The sequence below is a fragment of the Pseudorasbora parva genome, chromosome 24, assembly GCF_024679245.1.
Source record: "Pseudorasbora parva isolate DD20220531a chromosome 24, ASM2467924v1, whole genome shotgun sequence".
Classification (NCBI taxonomy): domain Eukaryota; kingdom Metazoa; phylum Chordata; class Actinopteri; order Cypriniformes; family Gobionidae; genus Pseudorasbora; species Pseudorasbora parva.
The window spans coordinates 29238380-29264196 of NC_090195.1; the positions used below are offsets into that span (position 1 = coordinate 29238380).

The 25817-nt window shown below is 37.6% G+C and overlaps 2 protein-coding genes across 11 annotated transcripts in view; one reads left to right on the forward strand and one right to left on the reverse strand.

Moving 5' to 3' along the window:
* Positions 1-219: 219 nt before the first annotated feature.
* pdss1 (prenyl (decaprenyl) diphosphate synthase, subunit 1) lies at positions 220-12699 on the forward strand. Of its 2 annotated transcripts, none has more exons than XM_067434609.1 (11): positions 220-419; positions 808-863; positions 2943-3069; positions 3267-3397; positions 3483-3624; positions 4703-4814; positions 4907-5016; positions 5104-5184; positions 6797-6910; positions 7563-7643; positions 12153-12699. In XM_067434609.1, exons 1-11 carry the CDS (start codon positions 273-275, stop codon positions 12291-12293), a joined length of 1242 nt encoding a protein of 413 aa, XP_067290710.1. In that variant the 5' UTR covers positions 220-272; the 3' UTR covers positions 12294-12699. The 2 variants fall into 2 exon arrangements, with proteins under 2 accessions (XP_067290710.1, XP_067290711.1); XM_067434610.1 differs by having other exon boundaries at positions 3270-3397.
* A 4027-nt stretch (positions 12700-16726) lies between these two features.
* abi1a (abl-interactor 1a) overlaps positions 16727-25817 on the reverse strand; it is an 80871-nt gene continuing 71780 nt past the window's right edge. For 5 of the 9 annotated variants that reach the window (XM_067435617.1, XM_067435618.1, XM_067435616.1 and 2 more), the window contains 2 exons: positions 21163-21354; positions 16727-18118 (listed from right to left, as the gene is read on the reverse strand). In XM_067435617.1, coding sequence (XP_067291718.1) covers positions 17943-18118; positions 21163-21354 — 368 coding nt within the window. In that variant the 3' untranslated portion in view covers positions 16727-17942. Of the gene's footprint in view, positions 18119-21162; positions 21355-25078; positions 25166-25817 lie in introns of all 9 variants that reach the window. The other 4 variants (XM_067435614.1, XM_067435611.1, XM_067435613.1 and 1 more) reach the window with 1 other exon arrangement.

Consider the following 25817-nt stretch of genomic DNA (forward strand, 5'->3'; position numbering starts at 1 on the left):
ATTTTTAATGTAAAATACGGTGAGATGTCTGCTGCTTCAGAAAGAAGAAAAAAAGAGTTATGGGCTACTATGCCACGCCCATTTTAGAACATTTTTTGTTAACTGCCTATCTTCCCCGTTTATTCTATTTCTAGCACAGGAATTTGTATTCGATTATTCTCGCCTTCTCTACTTCTCTAACAGCAGTACATCACGTGACAATATCTTCCGGTTCATGCCTTGGTTACGTAACGTGACGTCACGGGGCATGTGCCGCTCTTGGTTGGGGCAGCATGGCGGTGTCGTGGAGCCGATGCTGGAGGAGCAGTGCTGGAGCTGCTGCTGTATTACTGGACTGGTGTTGTGGGCTCAGCAGAAGAGCTTTTACTCACGCGGCTTCAGCAAGCAGAAGAACAGCGTCTTCCACCGCGGCGAAACAGGTAACGATCACACTGAGAGATGATGAAGGTCACCGGTGTGAGCCAATGAATGACAGATAACTGCCTTAGGACTCTAGGTTTGAGAAGAGTGCGAATGACTTTCGCTGTAATGGTGTTAAAAGTCATAGATTAGATGATTGCAGTCATAAATGACTACAGCAGTCTTGCTTTACTCTGTGTTAAAGGTCAAGAACTCCTGTCATGCATTAGATGTGAGAGTTGAGACACTCAGCATTGAATGTCACTGGTGCACAGGAAGTCTTGTGTTGTGCATGTTTAAGTTGTAATGTTAAGACACGCTATATCCTGAGCACAGTTTTTCTACTGTTGTTTTGATGTGTTCTGCACTACTTTCAGCTTTATGTGATCTGGTATTTATGTTTTTCAGGTTTTATTCCGGCAGGGTCCTGTACATAAATTTAACAAACCAATGATCCTTGTAAGGTATGTCTATGTCATGCATTATAAATGTTTACTACTAGTGTACATATGTGTGTAGGGACACTGGGGCTAGTTGTCACACAGGGAAGGTGTCACATGGACTATATTAAAATAACTATAAGGGTCAAAGTCTAATTTGCATGATTTTATGAGTACAGAGTATTACTTATTACAGTTCCAGTTAGCCTAAGTAGTTGTGTTGTTTTTGTAGTATTGAAGCAAAATAATTTGATTACTGAAGATTTAGGTTAGTAGGATCTTTTTTTGCAAGACATAAATAGTTTTAGATAAAGAAAGATTTTTAAGATCTTACAAAATATTCAGAAGCAGTATTAACATTAAAGGCATAGTTCACCCAAAAATGAAAATTATGTTTTTATCTGCTTACACCCAGGGGCCTGTTGCACAAAATTAGGATAAGGGATTAAGCTAGGATTTCTTGGTGATCTTGGCATCTGTATGCAAAATTTAGTACACCACTGTCGTGTAAACGTCCCCTGAAGGCACACTCACAACAAGAACGATAACAAAAAATAACTCTATATTAGTGGATAAGTTGAGCCAGGATCACCAAGATATCCTGGCTTAATCCCATATCCTAGTTTTGTGCAATAGGCCCCAGGACATCCAAGATGTAGGTGTGTTTGTTTCTTCAGTAGAACAAATTAAGATTTTTAACTCCAACCGTTGCTCGTATAATTTATGTCAATGGGGTGTTTTTCTAGGAGACTTTTGGGTGAACTATCTCTTTAAGTGACATGGCATCTGACTCTCAGAAGCCAATCACACGCCAATATGCGTATTGGCAAATCCGGTGTTCTTCATTGGCAATGTGCCAGTGGATAATGGGATGTGTCACTGAAATAATTGCGACACACTGACACCGAGTTGCGAAACATGTCGCGGTGTTGTGACACCTCCAGTAGTGACTGACAGATTAATCGAGCACAAATTGTGACACAAAATCCTAAATAAATAGCATAATTTTGTGATGTTTGAAAAGAACTGTATGTAAGAAATGTATTTCAATGAATCATAAAATGACCCTGATATGTCACTAGACATTAAGAAATCATGTTAATTTCAAATACTTATATCACTGACAACAGTAGTCCTGTTGTCATGTTGTGTTTTGGCCTGAAGCTCCACCCTCCACCGATCTACCAATCACGAAGTCAGTACTGTTTGGGCATCCGAGTTGCCAGATCTGCTCTAGTTACCACAGCTGCAGCTACAAACGCTCCTGCTGATCCTGCAGCCTATCTGGCAACCTCGAGTCAGGGGGGAAGGGGATAGTGATTGCAGTACCAGTTTTGGCGACAATCTTACATACACTTCCTTTAAATATAATTTAAACGCATTAAAGTCAGTAATATTTTATATTTTATGTCACTTCTGTATTTGATTAGCATGTGCAACTGAATGTTTTGTAATACGTCACAAACTGCCCATTCTAGGAAAGACTCAAAATAAATATATCATGGGTCACTACGAATAACGCATTAACAGTCGCATCCATTATGTTGTCGGTATAAGTGAGTGCAACACTGACCAGCCCCGGATTCTCATCTGTGGCTTTAATATTTCAAAAATAATTTTATCGAATTATGTATAATGTTGTACACATTAACTCAGTGTAGTGATAAATCACGAGAGCATAAAGCTAATTGTTATTCAAGTGGCACGTGAGGCAATCCATTGGCACATCACAGGTTTTAGTGACATTATCCACTGGCACATGGCAGTTGGCCTTTGTTGTCTCTTAATGTTGTGGCACCTCCAGTTGTGACATCTGCCTGAGTGTAATGTAGATTGTGTAACATACGCACATAGTTAATTTGTACAAAAAAATGATTTTATTTATTGGATAATTCCATAAATTTATTTTTGAAATATTAAAGCTACTGAGAAAGATCCTGCGTGACCAAAACGTTTGTTGAAATTTTAAAATGCACCGAACACTTTTTTGCACTTGTGTAAATAAAGAAGTTTTTCAAACACATTTAATAACCAAAAACATGTATTCCTTTATTTTGCACATATTTATTTATTGTGTTTACTGAATATTTGTTTGTGTCTCAGGCACAGGTATAGATGTCTGTACTCAACACCACAGGTCTGTTCATGTATACATAGTGATGCAAAGTTAAAAGATCCTTTCTCGCTTGCACAAAAGGACTTGCAAGATTTATATGAAGATATAAAAAAGGTAAAGCGAGAATATTGCACAGTATTGCATAGCATTTTAGCACTATGCAATGTTTTATTTTTTGCTTTATCAAGTATTATATTCAATTATTATTAATGCCCAAACATTTTCAACCACTTCTCTTATAAGTTGTATACTATTTAATGTCCATTATAATGCAAAGTATGGAAACTGACCTTCTTACATTTCTGTTTCAGCAGTTGCTTGTCTCTAAAGCAGAGCTGAAATCACTCTGTGATTATTACTTTGATGGGAAGGGAAAAGCCTTTCGACCAATGATTGTGATCTTGATGGCTCGAGCTTGTAACGTCCACAGCAATAAAGAGGGGTGAGAAAGCACTTCAGTGCTGTGTGTGTGTATTCATACTGTGATGCATCAGTCAGTTTAAATAAGGCACATCTGATGTCCTCAGGGTTTTGCTGCCGGCACAGCGATCCATCGCTATGATCTCCGAGATGATCCACACTGCCAGTCTAGTGCACGATGACGTTATTGATGACTCGGACACAAGGCGTGGGAAAAATACCATTAATAAAGTGTGGGGGGAGAAAAAAGTAAGTAACTCATCTGATTATAAAACAGATCGGTGGTTTTCAGCTGGTTTCACCTTTTGGAGCTTTGTTGATGTCTAATTTGAAATCTAATTTGAGGCGCGGTCGCAATTCTGAGAGGGGCTGTCACAATTCTGAGAGGCGCTGTCGCAATTCTGAGAGGGGCTGTGACAATTCTGAGATGCGCGGTTGCAATTCTGAGATGCGCGGTCGCAATTCTGAGAGGGGCTGTCACAATTCTGAGATGCGCGGTCGCAATTCTGAGAGGGGCTGTCACAATTCTGAGATGCGCGGTCGCAATTCTGAGAGGGGCTGTCACAATTCTGAGAGGCGCTGTTGCAATTCTGAGAGGGGCTGTCGCAATTCTGAGAGGCGCGGTCGCAATTCTGAGAGGGGCTGTGACAATTCTGAGAGGGGCTGTGACAATTCTGAGAGGGGCGGTCGCAATTCTGAGAGGGGCTGTCGCAATTCTGAGATGCGCCGTCGCAATTCTGAGAGGGGCCGTGACAATTCTGAGAGGCGCGGTCGCAATTCTGAGAGGCGCGGTCGCAATTCTGAGAGGCGCGGTCGCAATTCTGAGATGCGCGGTCGCAATTCTAAGAGGCGCGGTCGCAATTCTGTGAGGCGCGGTCGCAATTCTAAGAGGCGCGGTCGCAATTCTGAGAGGCGCGGTCGCAATTCTGAGAGGCGCGGTCGCAATTCTGAGAGGCGCGGTCGCAATTCTGAGATGCGCGGTCGCAATTCTAAGAGGCGCGGTCGCAATTCTGTGAGGCGCGGTCGCAATTCTGAGATGCGCGGTCGCAATTCTGAGAGGCGCGGACGGAATTCTGAGAATTTTTTCTTGCATTTGCAAGTTTATGTCCCACAATTATGACTATATAACTCTCATAATTTTAAGTTTATATATTGCAAGTGTCTTTTTTTCTCGGAATTGTGAGATATAAAGGTCAGAATTTTCTGAAAAATAAATAAATTTACCTTTGCTTTATTCATTGGCAGAAACCAGCTTTTATAGAGAAATTATTAATGTTGTTATTAAATGTAAATAAACAATAATATTTCTATCTGTAAAATCTGTTAGGCTATCCTGGCTGGAGATTTTATTCTGTCTGCAGCGTCCATGGCATTAGCGCGTATTGGGAACAATACAGTAGTTTCTGTGCTGTCACAAGTTATAGAAGACCTTGTACGTGGTAAGACACTCAAGATTTATGTATGGGACTTTTCTTTTGTTATGTTTTCTACAGTGGACCTGTTATTTATATTTTTCATTGATGATTTGCAGGTGAATTCATGCAGCTGGGGTCTAAAGAGAATGAAAACGAGAGATTCAAGCACTACCTTGAGAAAACCTTCAAGAAGACAGCAAGTCTCATTGCAAACAGTTGTAAGGCAGTATGTACGTCCCATTTAACAATCATAAGATTAAGTTCAGAGCTGAAAGAGAAGTTGAACACCAGAATTATTTCTTTGGAATTCTAGGTGTCAATTTTGGTGAATTCTGATCCTGAGGTGCATGAGATAGCCTATCAATATGGACGAAACGTTGGCATTGCATTCCAGGTAATTTTTTCATTTATTTGTGAATAATTCCTCTTGGATTAAATATTTAATATTGATTGTAAAACGTTGGATTTATTATTTATATGTCTGTTTGTTAGTAGTCTCAAAGAGTAGAATAGTTGACAAGTAAACTTTAATGCCATGTCATTTCAGAGGGAGTTAATAATGTATTTATTTTTTAGGTTTTAATAATATGTTATAAATTGTATGTATTTTTGTTTTTGTTGTTGTAACAGCTCATGTACAGCACTTTGGTAGCCATTGGGGTTTCTAAATGTGCTCTAGAAATAAAGTTGAGTTGAGTCTTAGTAACTAAAACCCACAGCTGCAAGATTAGTTATCATTTAAAAAAATCTCAATATTCCATTTTTTTTTTTGTATGATATTAGATATTATTATTTTTGTTTCTTAATTTGTGTAATTTACATATGGGAAGCACACATTAGCATTACCTACTTGTACTTGTTTTAGTGGGAAAAAAAAAACAGAAGCAGCATCATAACCTGACTTAAACCAGCTGGTTTTGCAAAGTAGCTATATATAAATACTAGATGCTATTTATAGAGCTTTTTATATTTCAATTTTCTATAAATAGCATTTAATGCTATTTGCACTTTTTGTTTCTATGTACACAGTGTAAATGGCATCTGTTGTTATTTGCACATTAGTTGTAGTGCAGTGGTCTGTGATCAACTAGCTAATAATTGTTGTTTTGTTTCGGTTACAGATGTAGAAAGTAATTGCTGTTAATTATTAATTATAATAGAAGCTTCAGCAGTAGATATGTCTTCTGGTTAGTGATGCATCAGAATTAAATCAGGGCACCTGTTAGTGGGTGGGAAACATTAGGCGACAAGTAAAGATTTTGACCTCAGTTGATGTGTTAGAAGCTGGAAAAATGGGCAAGCGTAAGGATTTGAGCGAGTTTGACAAACTTTTGGAGCATCTCCAAAACTGGAGCTCTTGTGGGGTGTTCCCGGTCTGCAGTGGTCAGTATCTATCAGTAGTGGTCCAAGGAAGGAACAACGCTGAACCGTAGATCGGGTCATTGGCGGCCAAGGCTCATTGATGCACGTGGGGAGCGAAGGCTGGCCCGTGGGGTCCGATCAAACAGACAAGCTACTGTAGCTCAAATTATATGCATAGCTGTAGACCAGTTAGGGTGCCAATGCTGACCTCTGTCCACCGCCGAAAGCGCCAACAGCGCTGAACAATTCTTTAGCTAAGTCTGGAGCATTGGCCAAAATTACATTTATTGTTTGAATTTTGTGATAAAATTTGAAAGTTGATCATTCGGAAATTGCTAAAGCTGCAATGTGTCATTTCTTTCAACACTAAATAGGATTGCAGAAATAAAGATGAATATGTTTCAAACACTTCACCCCAGTCTAATAGATTGCAGTTCTGTTAATGGTACAGAAATTTTACGTGGCAAATTTAAGCAGTAAAATCATAAGTCAAACTTTTAAGTTGTGGCTGCATATTTTACAGACATCTGTGCTGTTATAGCTGACTTCTTCTTTACAAATTATTCATTACAGGTTGCATTGATTGTGTCTTTGAATATATATTTTTAAAGGCAAGTAAAAGAGAACTTGGTTGTCTTTTTCAGCTTGTGGATGACATTCTGGACTTCACGTCGTGTGCAAACCGCCTGGGGAAGCCGTCAGCTGCCGATCTCAAACTTGGTCTGGCCACCGGGCCCGTTCTGTTTGCTTGCCAGCAGGTACGGCAGCTTAGCCTGACAAGCCAGACCCACATCAAGATGTTTGGTCTGGAAACTCACCATTGACAGGGCTCAATCCGAGGGGCGGGATAAACGGTTGTCTTTCAAACTCCCTCTGCACGCGATAGGATAGCACTACAACCAACCAGAGCAACGTGAAGCGGAGCTAGTTGATAGATTAAACATTCGCCGTATCCGGTCGGCAAAACTCGAAACACATCTTTCCTTTTTAAGAATGACTTCAGTGCCGTTCTTTGTTCTTTTCTCAGAGAAAAGCTTAACTCCAAGTCTTCCAGAGTCGCGGTCAAAGCTGATTCGAAAGACCGCCGTTCGCCAGCTTCTGTGTTTACTAGAAGCACGCAAACGCAACTCGGCCATCATTATGGCCCCGCCCACCAACTCTATACACGATGTGATTGGCCTGACCAGAGTTAGTTTTTTACAGCTCAGACATGTATTGAGAGTTGCTAGACGACACTCGCGGGCAGGTTTCTAGGCTAATGGCAGCTGAACGCATCTGTGCTCTCACAATGATGCCAAATCCCTGAAGTACAGAAAGGGGAATCAAGTCTAATGGTTCACTTGGTTTATTACAGCCGTAAACCTAATTGTAAAACCTCCCTAACAGTTTCACTCTTCTTTCACTGTTTAGTTTCCTGAGCTACATGCAATGATAATGAGGCGCTTCAGCTCTGATGGAGATGTGGATCGAGCCTGGCAATATGTCCTGAAGGTGAGGAGGATTTGTGTTGTATATGGGTGAATCTCATGAACACGTGGTTGCATAAACCACTAAGACTAGTCTTACAAGTTAGACAAATATATAAAAAGAAATTATAATTGGATGACTAATTTGACACTGAAGAGTAAGGCTGATTTCCCCAAACTAGTTGGTCATACTAGTTCTGAAGACACAGTCTTAACTTAATGTCTATGTTTATCCAACTGGCCCCAGGTCACATTTCTTTCGGCCAAAGATAATTGCTACTTTTTTCCTCACATTTGCGAGTTTACTCTTGGAAAGTTTTCATGTGGAAATGTTCTATGAGGAAATTAGCATGTTTCTAAAAATGGGCGCTAATAATTTTGTATTATTATTTAGAATAATTTTTTATTAATTTATTTGTTTCTTAAAGTAAAACATTAATTAAATAAGTGTATTAAATATGTTAGTTTTAAAAAAAAGTGATCTATTTTGTTTGAATTAATTAATTAATTCACTTTATTTTAGGTTGACAAAAGTTACTTTTGATTCATTCAAATACTAGATATATAAATTTAAATTTATGCATTTAGCAGACGGTTTTATCCAAAGTGACTTACAACTGAGGAGTACAGGAAGGGCTCTTTCATGAAGAGTAGCAAAAGCTAGAATAGGGAGGGAAAAGAGAAAAAATAGAGGAGGAAGAGTTAAAAATATATTTATATTTTTTAATGATAATATAAAGTGCTCATGGAAGAGATGAGTCTTTACCTGTCTTTTGAATGAAGTCAGTGATTCTGCCATGAGGAGGTCAGTAGATCGTTCCACCAACCGGGAAGGAGAGGAGAGGAGAAGTTTAGATCCTTCAGTCTCAGTGAGTGTAGAGAAGGAGAAGAGAATATATGTGTGTGGAGGTGGAAACTGACTGCTGATGATTGTGGTTTTATCTGTGAAAAAATGGGCAAAATCATCTGCAGATAAAGATGTGGTGGAGGGGGACAGAGGAGAGTTGAAAGTTCTGAAAAGTGTGTTTGTGTGTGTGTGTGTGTCTGAGGTACTGTTGATTTTGTTGTGGAAATATGACGATTTAGCTGCATGGACATCATTTGAAAAGGAAAAGAGCAGAGATTGATACTTACCTAGGTCAGTTGGGTAGTTTGATTTGCACCATTTTCTCTCAAAATACAAATAAATACTACACGTACTTACTATAGACTTATGGTTAGGGTTTGGTTTTAGGGTTAGTTATTTGTAATTATGCATCATTTCCTGTTATAACTATAGTAAGTGGGTGTAACTACGTCACCTTAAACTGGAAATGAATCAGTCAGTCAAGTTTACATTATTTAGTAAACTGATTTCCACTTTAATTAAAAATGATGTAACAAATATGATTAATGTAACCACTTTAAAGAAAAAAGGATGTTTTTTTAATGCTTTTGCAGCAAGGGCGGTGACGTCATGGAGGTGGTTTGCGCCGTTGGCCAGTGAAGTAATATAAGCTTCTTCACTTTTTTTTTAACACACACTTGTTTTGAAATGGAGGAAGATTAACTTGAAAGGACTGTTAAGCTATTAATATGTCAAATTGCTTATGCAAATCTCTTAAAGATGTCTGAGCGGAAACGGTTAACAGCAGGTAAGCTAATTGTATTTGCAGGCGAACATAAAAAATGTCACATACCACTACTGGTGATCGAGGCCGGGTAATGCAAATATGTCTGAAAGGTATGACAATAATAAGATGTCACATGTATGATACTGTATGAAGTGTCATTGGTTTACATGTTCCGCCTCGCCTTATGAAAACAATGTTGGGGATACCATGTAGCAACTCTATTATTGTAATAAAATGTTCATAATGTAATAATTTTCTTAAAACATTTGATTACATTTTGAGAAAATTATAACATTATGAACATTTTATTACAATAATAATGTAATCCTTATTACTTTGTGTAGTTTTTACATTATGTGCAGTTATTACATTATGAGTTACTACATGCCACAATCAAAACTTTGTGATGTAGACAGGCTGTTGGATATTTATCCAGATTATAAGAGTTATAGCACAGTTTCTATTAGGGGTGTGCATTGGCACTGCCTTCACGATTCGATTCGATTACGATTCACCAGGTAACGATTCGATTCAATTCGATTCTACGATGTATTGTAATGCATCAAAAATCTACTGCACACAAAGCAAATTTTTCATCAGTCATGAGGCAATACAAGCAGATATTAAACAACAGATTGTATTGGCTGCTATGTGTCTCCTGTATCTTTGACATAAAAGTTATTAAATAAAATAAAATGTAATTAAATAAAATTAAATAAAATGCAATTAACCCTTAAATGCATGACTGTTTCACCAAACATTCTTACATATTCAGGTCGTTAGCGACCCAGATCTATATTTAACATGAATAGACCTCTACCTGTGGTGATAATATATAAAACTCCTGATTTTAGAGTAACAGCTACAGAAGAATAAAATAAAACTTATTTCGTTACCTTTTGGAGCTTGGAAGGATTCAGTTTGAGCAGATGTTTAATACCATCATCATCTGTCCTCGTCAGAGCTCGTTTACCAGTATATTCAGCATCTGCCTCATATTCGCGATCTCCAGCATATTCTCCAAACTCATTTTCAATGTCTTCAAAATCAATATTTTGATCACTGACAGCTTCTTGACCACATCCATCATCAAGAGACAGTGACACTAACATATGATTGTGTTTAGTACTTGCTCTCTGAAGTAAATCACTAACCCATTTCAAGTTTTTCGCAGATTATAATTATTGTTTCGTTTTCTGTCAGAGGTAACTATGAGTGAAACGTCACTTCATCATTGGGTATCAGACATTGCCACCTTGTGGAATAAAGGTGAATTGTGCCGTATTTCGTCATGATAGATTAATTTATTATTGTGCAAAAAATATATACGTACAATCCTACACACCTCGGGTCGTTAGCGCGTTTTTAATAACCCGTCTATCGCGGGCATCTCCCTCCGCCTCAGCCATCTTCCTTGTTGTTGTTGTTATTCTCCCTGAACCGGAAGTATTTGAAACTTCACAACTTTATCGTCCGCCAGAAAATAAACAGTGACATAATCGATTATGGCACTTTGCCGCATCGATGCTGAATCGTTCATGCCCCGCATCGCGATGCATCGCCGAATCGATTATTGTTGACACCCCTAGTTTCTATATAGCTCTGTGTTCTTTAAGAGAAAGCATTGCCACCTCCAACACGTCCGTCTCCCGTCATCGTGTGCTAAATGTATGCAATACACAGCCCAGATCAGCCTCCTGACAGCAGATGGGTTCTGACACGGTGGGCACGACTTAAACCAGTGTTTCTGGCCCACTGTTCACCCCAAAACAGTGGGGTCATGACTCTTCCACCTGTAACAGTAGTACTGCTCGTCCTCTCACCATATCGGCTCAAATACATAAGCAATTTGACATATGGGCTCAACAGTCTTTTCAAGATTGTCTTCCTCCATTTCAAAACAAGTGTGTTTTAAAAAAGTAAAGAAATGCTTATATTACTTCACCGGCCAACAGAGCAAACCTGTGACTAAAACTCTGTGGACCCTGTACAGGCACTGACATCGTCATGTATATACTTTCTATTTGTTTTGTCTGTGGAGGAGCTATGATGTCATATGTGGTACCGTTTAAAAGATTAGAGTCTCTACTTTCTGGAGATATGCATCACTTTGGCAGTCGCTTTACACAAAGTAATGTATTTACACTAAATTACTCTGGTGGCATTTCCGCCTGGATTTGGCCTATCAAATTGAAAAGCCTCCCATACACACATACAGTGGTCTAGGTTCAAAATGTTGGCGTCATTTTACAGGAAACCCTTTGAAGTTACATAAAACACTGCTAAAAGTGATAAACATGTAAGTATATATTGTCTAAGCTGTAATAACCCCTCCCAAAAATTAGGCGCTTTTTGAATTTTTGAAAGTGTGTAACTCAGGCCCTGTGTGCTTTAGGACCCTGCAGACAGTTTGGGATGTTTCCAGCATATATAATGAATTTAATGACACTGGGATGTTGCATTTATATTTATTACAAATTTTATTTTGTAAAATTATTACAGCTTAGTCAACATATACTTACATGTTTATCACTTTTAGCAGTGTTTTATGTAACTTCAAAGGGTTTCCTGTAAAATGATGTATGTGTGTATGGGAGGCTTTTCAATTTGGCTAGCCCAAATCCAGGCGGAAATCCCAACAAATGGTCCTGGAGTTTAAGAGGTTAACACGCTGTGGTATTGCAAGATGGCGCGCCCTTGCTCCAAAAGCTCTAACAAAAAATCCTTTTCGCTTTAAGATTGATTATATAATGTAAACTTGACTGACTTGCTTCATTTCCACTTTAAAATAAACCATTACAAAAAAAATCTGATCCAGTCAAGTTTCTTCTGATTCATCCAACTATATCAGTTCCAGAAGTTTCTATAACTAGTTGGTAAAACTCCACTCGTCAGCTTGTTTTCTGTGTTCCCGCTTTCAGAGTGACGGTGTGGAACAGACTAACTACCTCGCCCAACACTACTGCCAAGAGGCCATTCGGCAGATCAGCCGGCTGCGGCCGTCAACGGAGAGAGACGCGCTGATCCGACTGACCGAGCTGGTGCTGCGGAGAGACAAGTGAGGCTGGACGCAGAGCTCCACACTCAGGCAGCTACACCTCTGCAGGGCCCTCCTGACGCCGGGGCTTCAGAGATCAAAAAATACAATTTACGCTGTTGTCACTGTATGCTTTACCGTACTGTAATCGCAGAGCCCTAACCTCTGTGCGAGGTGTTCGACCGGTACAGAAGGACGAACTCTGCGAGATCATTGTAATTCCAGCTGTAGCACAGCGCGCGCGCGCATGTGTGTGTGTGGATCTGTAACAGATGCTCACTTATACATCCGTCCACACATCGAAAGGCCAAACGTCTTTGATTTCACTGTAAGATGTTCTTCTTAATGTACTTTTGCATCAAGTGCTCAATAACAACCATGGCCTTAAACCACTCTGGCTATTTACTTAAATTAAATAAGGTATTTTTTAAAGTAAACTGCCTGATTGTCTTTTTTTTTTCCTATTAAAAAAAAAAAAAAAAAATATATATATATATATATATCACTTTTTGTTTTCCAAAGAATCTCATACTCAACAAGGCAGCATTTATTTGATCAAAAATACAGTATAAATTAACATTTTAAAATATTGTTACAATATAAAATAGAGGTTTTCTATTTTAAAGGTGGGGTAAGTGTGATTTCAAAACCGTTTTAGAAAAAGGACTCTGGCTGAGTGGAATAACAAACTTGTAGCCAATCAGCAGGTAAGGGGCGTGTCTATGGTGAGAAGAGAGGCTCAGTGCACGTCATTATTTAAAACACACAGGAGTCACACAGGACGGACATGAATATGCTCGTGTGCCACGTTCGCTTGTTTGTCCATTTCATAGACCGTAAAAAAAATATGGACGACTCAACATCATCCGTTTCCGCTTGGCAGATTTGAAGCTTTCAGGCGCCCTTGCACGGCGCGGACATCTTGGGACCGAGTCTGCGCAGTAGCGATTTCGGGACCGGAGTTGCGCAGTAGAGCGCAGGAAGTACAGTCGCGATATCAAAAGCCCGCCCACACTCTTGCAGATGCAGAACAATTAATAATGTTGGTGTGAAATAAACAGTTATGGAAATGTAGAAATTAAAGCTAAAGCTCTAATCTGCTCCCAAAAATTTCGAAAAAAGTCTGTTAGTGCCTCAGTGACAACTTCACTCAGAGAAACCGTCAGTCTCAGCTGTCAATCATGACGTCACACCCCCCGTTTTTATAGCATCAAATAACTAACTCAAACTAAACTTATTTTTAAAACGAACACCTGAAATGAAATCATCGTGATGATAACTGCCTTCAGTGACATAAACTAACTTTGGGGAAAAATATTTGAAGTATAATTTTATTATTTAGTTTGCCTCGCGTCCATTAGAAAACACAGAGGGGCGGCTATACCGGGACCGGTCACCGGGGGGCGATCGAGGGGCGAACGCTTCAGTAAATGAGAGGGAGACTGCAGGCTTGGTCCATTTGCGATCGTATTGTGGCTCACTTCAGCGATGATAAAGACACGTTCATTTCCACACCGTATGGAGCATCTAAATCCCCTCAGTGTTTCAAGCGTCAGCTCACAAAATGTGTCCGACAGGTAAGATACTATACTCCTGTTTTTTTCCTCTTTTTATCTATATAACCCATCCGGTCATAATTGTAATATGCCGTTAGGTGGACTATCGAGCTTGTATACTTATTGGCCCTCGTTTATCAAAAGTGCGTACACCAAATTTCCAGCGTACACACAAACCCACGGGGACTTTGAGATTTATCAATATGGACGTCGGCGTACGGCTCGCTCAAATCCTACGCCAGCTCAGGAGGTGGTGTATGCACGTTTGAGTTAGAGAAAAAATGTGCAGAAAAACAATTCCTAACACCACAAAACGCACAAAGATATGCTATATTATGACCCACTGTAAACAACAACAACATAGTAATTATAATTTTTGTTAGTGTTTATTTTTGTGCAACATGAACTGCAATGTTTAAGTTGTGTGACTATACCAAAGCATTTGATTTGTAGACCTGTATTCCTCCAGTCGCGAGCCTGTGCGCTTTAACGTTACCTGACGGTTCAGGGTTGGGCCCGGCAGCTGCGCGCGGACTGGGACTGAAAATAATTCAGACTGACAAAATAATAAAAATAACAATAAGTGTCATTAATAATAAAAATCACAATAAGAAGAATAATCTTACAAATTGTCATGCTATTATTAATGTGAATGAATGGTACTCCACATCACATCATCATCACTATATCGTAAACGCCAACACGTGCCGTGATACGAAATTAAATGCTAATTGTTTCAAAACATGCTCTGGAAAATAATTCATTGATAATTTCTCATCCAAACAGCTATTTAAACTGCTGGAGTGCGCTTCTCAACTCCCACACTTTTAAAGTAGGCCTACTCGTAATTTAGGTCCATATTTTGTTTTTGTGGGTGTCTTTTTCCCACTCTTTAAACTCCTAAATAAAACAATTTCGCTTTTTTCCACTTCCCTCGTAAATGTCTCGATGGGCGCGTCTCAATCATCTCACTAGTTCAGTTGTCAGGGCACTGATCAGGGAGTCAGCCCATTGACTTATGTCTTAATCAGTGCCCTGACTAGTGGACTAGTGAGATGATTGAGACGCGCCCGATCTCCACGTCGGAGAAGTTTCGCTTCTTTGCCGTCTTCTGTTTGTCCATGGTGTAAAATGAGGGCGTGGGGGAGGTGGAGACTTGAATCTATAGGGGCGTGTTATTCTAATGACGATCGTTTTCAGCCGCGGCATTTATCAAGGGCAAGTATTGCGTACACCTGGATTGCAGAGGTGCGCACAGCTTCATAAATCAGGCGGTGAGAGGAGTGTAAGCATAATCTTACGCCAACATATACGCCCGTTTCTACGCAAGATTGATAAATGAGGGCCATTGAGTTGTTCATGAGAACGGTTTGTGTTTTTGTGATGGAAGGGGTGACTTTTTCATTGAATATTCGACCTGGATTAGTTACACACAGATTCTGCCATAGTCGTTGCCTGGGTTACGTATGTGTGGGGCGGAGCTATCACAATATGCCAGAGACCCTTTTGGGGGTAGAGGCGTGTTTGTTTTGGTGATTTGAAATATCAACAATGGTTACCAGATAGCACTTACCCCACCTTTAAGCCATGTATATTAAAATGTAATTTATTCCTGTGATTAAAGCTGAATTTTCAGCATCATTACCCCAGTCTTCAGTGTCACATGATCCTTCAGATATCATTCTAATGATGATTTGCTGCTCAGAAACATTTCTGATTATCAAAGGAGAAATTGTGCCATGCTGAACTGGATCCACAGGATGATCACTTGCCATGTTGGAGGGATTTGGTAAGTATGATTTTTAGTCCATATTTCGTATTCAATAATTCAAAACATATGTGCATATAGTACCACAAGATATTTTTAGAGAACGGTGATAGTAACCTATAAAAACCCTATTAAAAATGAATACCAATACTAATAAAAGATTATCAGAAAGTTAGTTAAATATATGACATACTTTATAGAAATAAACAGTTTTTGTATACATAACAAATTGTGCGTAAAGTATTTAAATCATGAAGATGGTGGAACAAATACTACACAAATATGCATACCTGTAAATATTATATTGTATCACATGATTGATAATGGGATTATTTTCTGTCAGTATGGTATTGAGTTGGAAAGTTTTGATGTGGAAATGTTCTATGATGAAAGTCATAAAGAAAAAAAAGTTGTAATGTTTCTTTAAGCAAAATACAATATCAGTTTGATTTGTGGTGATATGGAGAAGTTTTAAAATATAAATGAAACGTAAATTTCAATTTAGAAATAATTATAAGTGTATTTGTTTCTTAAACTACAATTTAAAACAAATCAGCTTTTTTTAATATGTTTGTTTTAAAAAAGTGAGTTATTTCCAGATTTGTTTAAATAAATGTATAACTTGAGCCATGAAAACTTTTTGGACTTTTTTTGTTCCTCAATTTTTTTAAATTCTCTCTGAATTATGAGTTATGTAGTTTATATTTGTGCAAATTCTGTCGGAAAAAAAAAAGAACATTTGAGATAAAGTTGCCGTTATCTTTAGGCAGAAACAAGCATTCATATTGAAAAGTAGTGTAGATCTATTTAGTGTTTCTCCAATAAAGGTTTGAATAATTGTTATATTTCATGCTTTCCTAATCCATCTAGAGCAGCACCAGCAGCTCAAAAACACTATTTACCGCCTGCCTGTAACATAAATGAGTTATAGCAAATAAAACCGCATTACTCAAAAACCTGCAAATCTCACAAAACATCTTATATTTAGTGTGACCACCATTTTATTTGTTATAAAGACAATTATTAGCTCTATTTTATAGCTTTTCATGAATATCTTTGATGTATGGTGCATGCATTTGGCTCAGGCTCATGAAAGTAACAAAACATCCAAAAAAAAAGTAAATTCACAGACTAAGGTTTTACATAGAATGATTTATTATAAAAGACTGTACAATTAAATTTCAATTAACATTATAAATACAATTTCTGTGCTGAGACGAGCTTCAGCGCAGATGGAATTCAGTTGGAACACTTCAAATGTTTCAGTATGACAAAAAAAGTCTCAAGGCATTAGCTTTAAACTCCTGAAATGACTGACAGAGGTCAGACGCGGTTAATGAAATCTCTGTAATCGCTTCAGACAGTTCGACTCCTAAAACAGCTCAAAGAAAGGGTGATTAATGCCAGACCTGAGTCCAGGAACTACACCAGTTCACATCTCAAGACTCGTCCGTTCATTGCTCTCTGTACTGTACTGTACGATACGGCACGCCAGTCACTCGCTACAGACCATGGCACAAAAGATGAGTCCAGCATATTAAGAACTGTGAATTGTACTGATTAGAGACTTTAGATACTTTACAGCTTACACATTAAAGCTATCTACATAGAATTCATGTTTGTTCATTGCAGCAAATACTTGAGTCATTTTGGCATTAACTAACTAAAATTATGAACATGGAGGGAGACGGTGTTGAGTCTTTGTGGAAACATAAAAACTTTCTGTGCTTTGCATTCATTAACCAAATTAATAAAAACGTTCATATCAATGTTTAACTAAAATTAGAGCATAAACACAAGTAGTCTACAAATGCCTATTTAAAATAAAGTGTTCTGTAAATAATACAAAGATGGAAGCTGAATGGAATTTAATGTTTAGGTTACATATTGAAAATTTGTATGCATGCTTTACGTTAAGATTTTGATACACTTTGGGGCAATGACATGGTGCTTTAGATAAAACATTAAAATGAAAAAGTTTGTAAAATGAGCATCCAAAATGTCCAAACAAATGCTTTTGAAGAGAGGAGGTAAAAAAACAAATAAATCAGTTGAACATGTCAAAAGAAGTGGAAACAATCATCTACTTTACATGTTCACATGTTATTGACTGCTGAAGATTATGTGATTGACATTCACTACGGAAACCCCACAGGCTAACTCTCATTTTATGTACACTGACTTCCTCCGAATAGTTGGTCCATCCCGTTTGCCCGCATCCACCCATCACCACAAAGTAAAGTTCATCGATTTTCACGATCGGCCAGGAACAAACACGTATCCTTGTTCACGGTTTATACTGTGTTCACGATATCATCGTTCGGGTATCTATGATGATAGTTCAGTCCCTTTAGTCGGCATAGTGCATGATGGATTCGACGTAGTTTCCAGGAAACAGACCCGTGACGCCGTTGCAAACGCCCTCGAACCAGCCGTCGTCATTCTTCTTGACGATGTAGATGATGGCTCCTTCCATAAAGCTCAGCTCGTCGTCCTTATCCTTGATGTAGTCGTAGATGGCGACCACTGTAACGATGAACGATATTAGTTATTATACAACACTTCATTCTGGTTCTCGAATCTGATTGGCTGAGTATTAATACTATTATTATGAACAGTATCAAAAAAATGCTAGTTACATATGTTAATAAAATAACAATAAAAACAAAGTGTAACTACTACAACTCGTCCATAAATCATTACATGTTGGTTTCATAAAATAACAAAAACAAAACAACGGTAAAAATAATTGTTAAACTGTCAATCAATTGAAATAAACATAATATTATAATAATAATAATATCAATAAAATGTCACATGCTAAAAAAAGTAATGTTAAAAATAATAATACAAAAAATAGAACAAAGAGATTGTTACGTTACATTAATACAATTAAAAATGTTAATAAAAATAATTAGTAACAAATACAAATAAACATAATAATAAAAAACAATAATGAAAAATATATTTAGTTCATGTTAATAAATACAATGTTTTCAATGTGTCAATATGTGTATATGTTAATAAAAATAAACAAACAAAATACATGTTATTGTCAATTTAAAATTATGTAACTATATATATATATATAAAATGTATGTTAATGAATATATAAAAATTGTAATTGTAAATACGCATGTATAAATGTTAATATAAACAAAATACGTTAATATGTTAATATCAATTAAAATATTAATATTTATGTTAAAAACAATTTAAAAAGATTTTTAAAAAGATTATTTTGAAAAGTGTATATATGCAGCGGAAATCCAAATTTAATTTAACCTCAGATTAAAATGATTACTGATTATGCAGTACACTACGGTATGAAATATTATATCGGATTACAGTTTCTATATCAACATCCCAATGAAGCGAATACGCTTAAATAATGTATATGCTATTTGTCAGTGCAGGATGTCGAGCTTTTCCTGCGGTTTCAGACTAGTATGCTGCAAAATTGAAACATGAATGAATTCGTCACTGCGCACATCCCTAGTTTTGTTGCAGATTAATAAGGTATATGTAGGGCTGGACAATAATTCAATATCAATATATATCGCGATATAATTTTTTTCAATAACGGTGATATGATTTTTAAACACATTTCCGATATTTCGATATGACTGACGTTCAGGGCGCATGCCATCAGAAAGAGCAGAACACGATTGGCTTCTTGCGTGATGACGTAGGCCTACACCACGGACACGCAGCCAGTGCTCAGCAGTAGTAGTAGGCTGATAGATCCAACGCGGCACGTTCTAGCTACAAAGAGAGTTTCCCTGACCGCAACACAAATGTGACTGAACGAGCTTCCACAAGTAAGGAGAAATAAATAGTTGATAAGAGAAGAAAGACTAACTTTCTTTAGTGGCGTGGAAGTGGTTCGTCTATCTAAAGCACTATTCGCACGGGATTAGTATTATCTAGGGACCTCTGTGATTTAGAAATGACTCCTCCACATCTGAGTTTTGCGTGGCGCATTCGCACGGGATAAGCAAAGCCTGTGATTTTACTCGAATTTACTGACTTCTCCCGGATATGATGTTCGTTATAGATAGCTGTATGAAATCATAAACAGGCATAGATATCGTTTTGATTATTTTACAGTAGCCTAATAAATAAATATAATTTCGTTCAGTTAGCGAACAGACGCCATGAACTGAGCTCAGACCAGCGGCAGGAATCAGATTTCATTTATCACGAGTAGGAAGCTGACAATATACGGCGGAAGATTCAGTTTCAAAACTAAATGTAAAAGCGCCTATTTAAACAAGATTGTCATTGTACTATACTGTTCTGTTATGTTTTTCATTCAGAACAGTATTGATGTTAATATTAAACACACCATTCAATCAGATTACTCTCAAATTGATACTCATTCTAAAGTGAAAGTATAATCCGTGTGGGCGCGGCTGCACGGGAATTAACGGTGCGCATTATGAATGCAGACTTTATTCTTCGTGAAAGATAAAGATAGAAATGCTCACAGGGAGAAAAAAAGCTTGCAAAAAGTATATACAATCCGCCTAATCCTGGCCAAATCACAGAGATGTCGATTCGCACGGGACTAATGTTATCACAGGACCTCGGTGTTCGGCGAAATATGGTAGTAGGCTAATTTGCGGGGGAATTTTTACTTTACAAATTACAGACATGGCCGATTCGCACGGGATTAAGATCACAGACATTCTCTGCAATTATTACAAATCACCAGAGGTCCCCAGATAATACGAATCCCGTGCGAATGGGGCTGATATTAAACTTGTGCCGGAGAGGTGCCGACTAGGGGTGTAACAATACATCGACATAGATGCATCAATCTAATGTCTAACAATACGATGCCAAGCGTTACAAATAATCCATGTAGACTATTTATGTAAGAGGAAAGTGGCACATTTGTTTTAATACTTTCCACATTTGCACACAATGTCATGTATTAACACCAATGCGTTCATTCTCGTTTAAATTACCTTTCAAAGCTTGTGAAAGACGGTCAGACATGGCTTCACGAAAATGTATCATTTTCTCCTGTTTAAAGCCTTGCAAAAAGCAGCGTGCACTCATCTCAAACAGAGCACAAATAGGCCACTGAATTGAGTCTTATTTTATTTATTTTTTTGTGCATCAGTAGATAAAGGTATAGTTTTGCATAAAAGGAGAATATAGAGCTATGAATCGTTCTTCACTGAAATTTATAACTTAAAAGAAAATGCTCAATAAACTGCGTCTGCGAAGTGAGAGTCTTGTTTATTTGATGGTGATTTCACATTTCTTGTTCGTATAAAGGCTAAATACAAATAAAAGGTGAACATTAATTTATTTGTACCGTTTTTATTTCTAAAATATTATATAGTTTTATAGGAGGAGGTTTCATAGACTTGGCAAATTAATTTGTCAGAAGTTTGTAGGTACAGAAATCCTTTGTGGCAGTTCTTGGTAGTTTTTCTAAAGCTTTTACATAGTTCATATCGATATCGAAATTATATCGTATCGACCAAAATTAAGAAATATATCGTGATATAAATTTTGGCCATATCGTCCAGCCCTAGGTATATGAAACACTTCACCTTTCTCAATGTAGGACTTGGGGGCCCATTGAGGGTCTCCGTCTGCATAGGGGTCACTGTACTGCACTACAGCTGCATCTGCATCTTCATCTTCATAGTCGGCTGGAGGCGGCGGTGGTGGAGGCGGAGCCTCGTCAAACATGGGGATGTCATCTGGAGGAGGGGGAGGCGGTGGAGTCGGAGTATCTGCAACTGCACACCCATCAAACAACACCGTCAGATCATTAACACACAATCAGAGGCATTCATTCGGTTGGGAGCTGCGCTGGCCATGCCATCCAGGCAGAGATCCATGCAAACGCTCTCATGCAGAGACTGGTTAGTAGACATGCAAATCATGAGCAACGCTCATGTCCGCTGGAGACACTCATGCCGGACGCTGGATTACACACATCACACACACATCTATGATCTATGGGATCTGGGGAGATTATTGTATTTGTATGAAGGAACTCATGAATATGAATACTTACCAGACGGAACAGGGAAGTTAAACACAGCAGCCAAAAAAATGCCTCATAATGCACAGTATACACTCCATACATTCAACCTAGAACGCCATTTAGGGTTGTTTGATGAATTGTGGAAAGTGTGACGGTGAATTGTTTTTTTTAATTAAACCTTTTTTTTAACAATAATTTTAATACATAATGTATTTTCATTTCAGTTTGCTTTTATAAGTATGATTGGAAATAATTAAAATCATTGTATTCTTTTTATTGACAGAAGAGTCGGTATTGTTAACTAGAGCTAAAACTGTACAAATTTTTTATTTATTATTTGGGGAAAAAAGGCTGAAAAATAAGTATTAGATTAAATGTAAATTAGAAATGTTGTATTGACCACTGAAATAAGATTATATTACTCTCTATTATTTATATATATATATATATATATATATATATATATATATATATATATATATATATATATATATATATATATAGTCTTGTTCAAAATAATAGCAGTACAATGTGACTAACCAGAATAATCAAGGTTTTTAGTATATTTTTTATTGCTACGTGGCAAACAAGTTACCAGTAGGTTCAGTAGATTCTCAGAAAACAAACAAGACCCAGCATTCATGATATGCACGCTCTTAAGGCTGTGCAATTGGGCAATTAGTTGAATTAGTTGAAAGGGGTGTGTTCAAAAAAATAGCAGTGTGGCATTCAATCACTGAGGTCATCAATTTTGTGAAGAAACAGGTGTGAATCAGGTGGCCCCTATTTAAGGATGAAGCCAACACTTGTTGAACATGCATTTGAAAGCTGAGGAAAATGGGTCGTTCAAGACATTGTTCAGAAGAACAGCGTACTTTGATTAAAAAGTTGATTAGAGAGGGGAAAACCTATAAAGAGGTGCAAAAAATGATAGGCTGTTCAGCTAAAATGATCTCTAATGCCTTAAAATGGAGAGCAAAACCAGAGAGACGTGGAAGAAAACGGAAGACAACCATCAAAATGGATAGAAGAATAACCAGAATGGCAAAGGCTCAGCCAATGATCACCTCCAGGATGATCAAAGACAGTCTGGAGTTACCTGTAAGTACTGTGACAGTTAGAAGACGTCTGTGTGAAGCTAATCTATTTTCAAGAATCCCCCGCAAAGTCCCTCTGTTAATAAAAAGGCATGTGCAGAAGAGGTTACAATTTGCCAAAGAACACATCAACTGGCCTAAAGAGAAATGGAGGAACATTTTGTGGACTGATGAGAGTAAAATTGTTCTTTTTGGGTCCAAGGGCCACAGGCAGTTTGTGAGACGACCCCCAAACTCTGAATTCAAGCCACAGTACACAGTGAAGACAGTGAAGCATGGAGGTGCAAGCATCATGATATGGGCATGTTTCTCCTACTATGGTGTTGGGCCTATTTATCGCATACCAGGGATCATGGATCAGTTTGCAAATGTTAAAATACTTGAAGAGGTCATGTTGCCCTATGCTGAAGAGGACATGCCCTTGAAATGGTTGTTTCAACAAGACAATGACCCAAAACACACTAGTAAACGGGCAAAGTCTTGGTTCCAAACCAACAAAATTAATGTTATGGAGTGGCCAGCCCAATCTCCAGACCTTAATCCAATTGAGAACTTGTGGGGTGATATCAAAAATGCTGTTTCTGAAGCAAAACCAAGAAATGTGAATGAATTGTGGAATGTTGTTAAAGAATCATGGAGGGAATAACAGCTGAGAGGTGCCACAAGTTGGTTGACTCCATGCCACACAGATGTCAAGCAGTTTTTAAAAACTGTGGTCATACAACTAAATATTAGTTTAGTGATTCACAGGATTGCTAAATCCCAGAAGAAGAAAAATGTTTGTACAAAATAGTTTTGAGTTTGTACAGTCAAAGGTAGACACTGCTATTTTTTTGAACACACCCCTTTCAACTAATTGCCCAATTGCACAGCCTTAAGAGCGTGCATATCATGAATGCTGGGTCTTGTTTGTTTTCTGACAATCTACTGAACCTACTGGTAACTTGTTTGCCACGTAGCAATAAAAAATATACTAAAAACCTTGATTATTCTGGTTAGTCACATTGTACTGCTATTATTTTGAACAAGACTGTATATATATATTTAAGTAAATGAAGTCTAAATAGAAATATAAAAAACTGATAAAATTACAAAGCACATACAATTACAAAAAATAAATAACAAAAATGACAAACATAAAAATAAAAGCTATTAAAAGATTATTAAATACTCTAATAGTAGCTTAATACATATTAAATATTCAAATTTCATACATTTTATTTTCATACAGTAGCTTGATAAAAAAAAATCAACAGTTTTTAATTATTCATTTAACCAATTATATTAATTTCATCTGTCAATTTCTTTAAATAATAATGATAATAATAAAATTATATATATGATTATATATATTATTATATAATTATTTATAACATGACACCTAAAACATTCTCACCCTATATTAATGTTGTTGTTTTTTATACATGGAAATATATGGCTGCCTTTATTTTTTTAGAAAAGCATTATATTTTTGGGTCCAAAGTACAAATAACAATTTTTTCTTGAATTTTTCTATATATTTTAGATAAACTTGGCCCTGTATGGCACATAAAAAAAAAACAATATGAACTGAACTTAATCAAAAAATTAATTCCATTTTCAAAAATCACACAAAATAGCAAACTGACCAGACTTTGTGCTCATATTTTTTGTGAGACTACCTCGCAAACTCATCACAGTTCCAGAAGGCATCACGAGAGGGCAGCAAAAAACACTTTATAGACGTTTAAGACAAAACCTACAATGACAACTTCATCAACCTATGCTTCTCTCTGTAAGATAGTGCACTCAAAGGGCTCTGCTCTGATGACTGACGAAACGCCGGGATAAAAGCTTTCAGTTCTTCCCATGGTGCATCAGTGTGGTTCAGCCCTACCTGAAGCTTGCTGGGTACAAATCAAACAAAAGTAGCCTGTGAAACGGTGTCTAATATCACACACAGGGGAAGTTTATATATGAGGCACGCTTTATTGCCATTGAATATAACCCAATGGAAAAGAAAATGTAGAGCATGTGTAAAGCAGAAAAACAAAACAATGAGCGCCTCAAGTACAAAACGTTCAAGTACAAAATCTTGCTCCAAACAGTCTAGTAAGCCTCTTTAAGGTTACATAAAGCAATACACACTTATGTAAATGTGTGACACACTTTTTGTGTGCAGAAAACAGGCTTAAGGCATTAAGAAAGGCTTTGTTTCGATCTGTTGTAGTGTACTGAATTATACAATGGCAATACGCATGCACTCTGACCTGCAGTCGCTACGACAATGAACAATGACTACTTCAGCACAAACAGACGGGCGGAGCATGCAGTAAACCTCTAACGCATCCACATGCTAGGGTGAGAACGCCGGGGAGCGGTGGCCGTCAGACTTACTGTTTTCCTGTACTCTGGCCACAAAGCCTGTGAGCGGTATCTGTGGGGTGAGCTGGGGCATGGGCGGAGGAGGAGGGGCCATAGACACTGAACACCACCCATCACACACACACACACACAGTCAAAGAGCAGGAGAAACAAAGAGAAAAGAGAAAAAAGCAGGAAGAGGAAGAGACGAAAAAAAAACATCAGTCCCACATAATAAAGGTGGGGAAAGTAATCCTGTAGGAATATGAAACCTAGATAGATATAGAAAGACTGACCGGTCATTTGACCTCAAATAACAGATAAATCAGCAGCATTCTCATATTTTTAAACAATGAATTTCTGACTTTCTAGTAACACTTTAAGGTGACAGTTACATGTATTTGCTATAGTAATACTTGTAAATTATGCATAATTACAAGCAAGTAACCCTATAGTAAGTAAACAATTAATATTACCCAGTAATTGTTTGTGCAATTATAGTGAAAGTGTGAAAAAAGTGTAAAAGGATTAGAAGTGTTATTGTTAGTGTAATTATATTAAAGTACTGAGTAATGTTGGGGGGGGGGGGGGGGGGGGGGGGGAGACACACACTCAGTTTCAGTCAATCTCATGTAAATCATGAGTACCTATAGAGTAGTATTGCATCCTTCATATCTTCGAAAAGTCTTTAGTTTTATTATTTTTATAAAAGAAATATAGGCTGTACAGAGTCTTTCCGGAAAAAAACCGAGCGCTTGGAGGCGTATCGTGT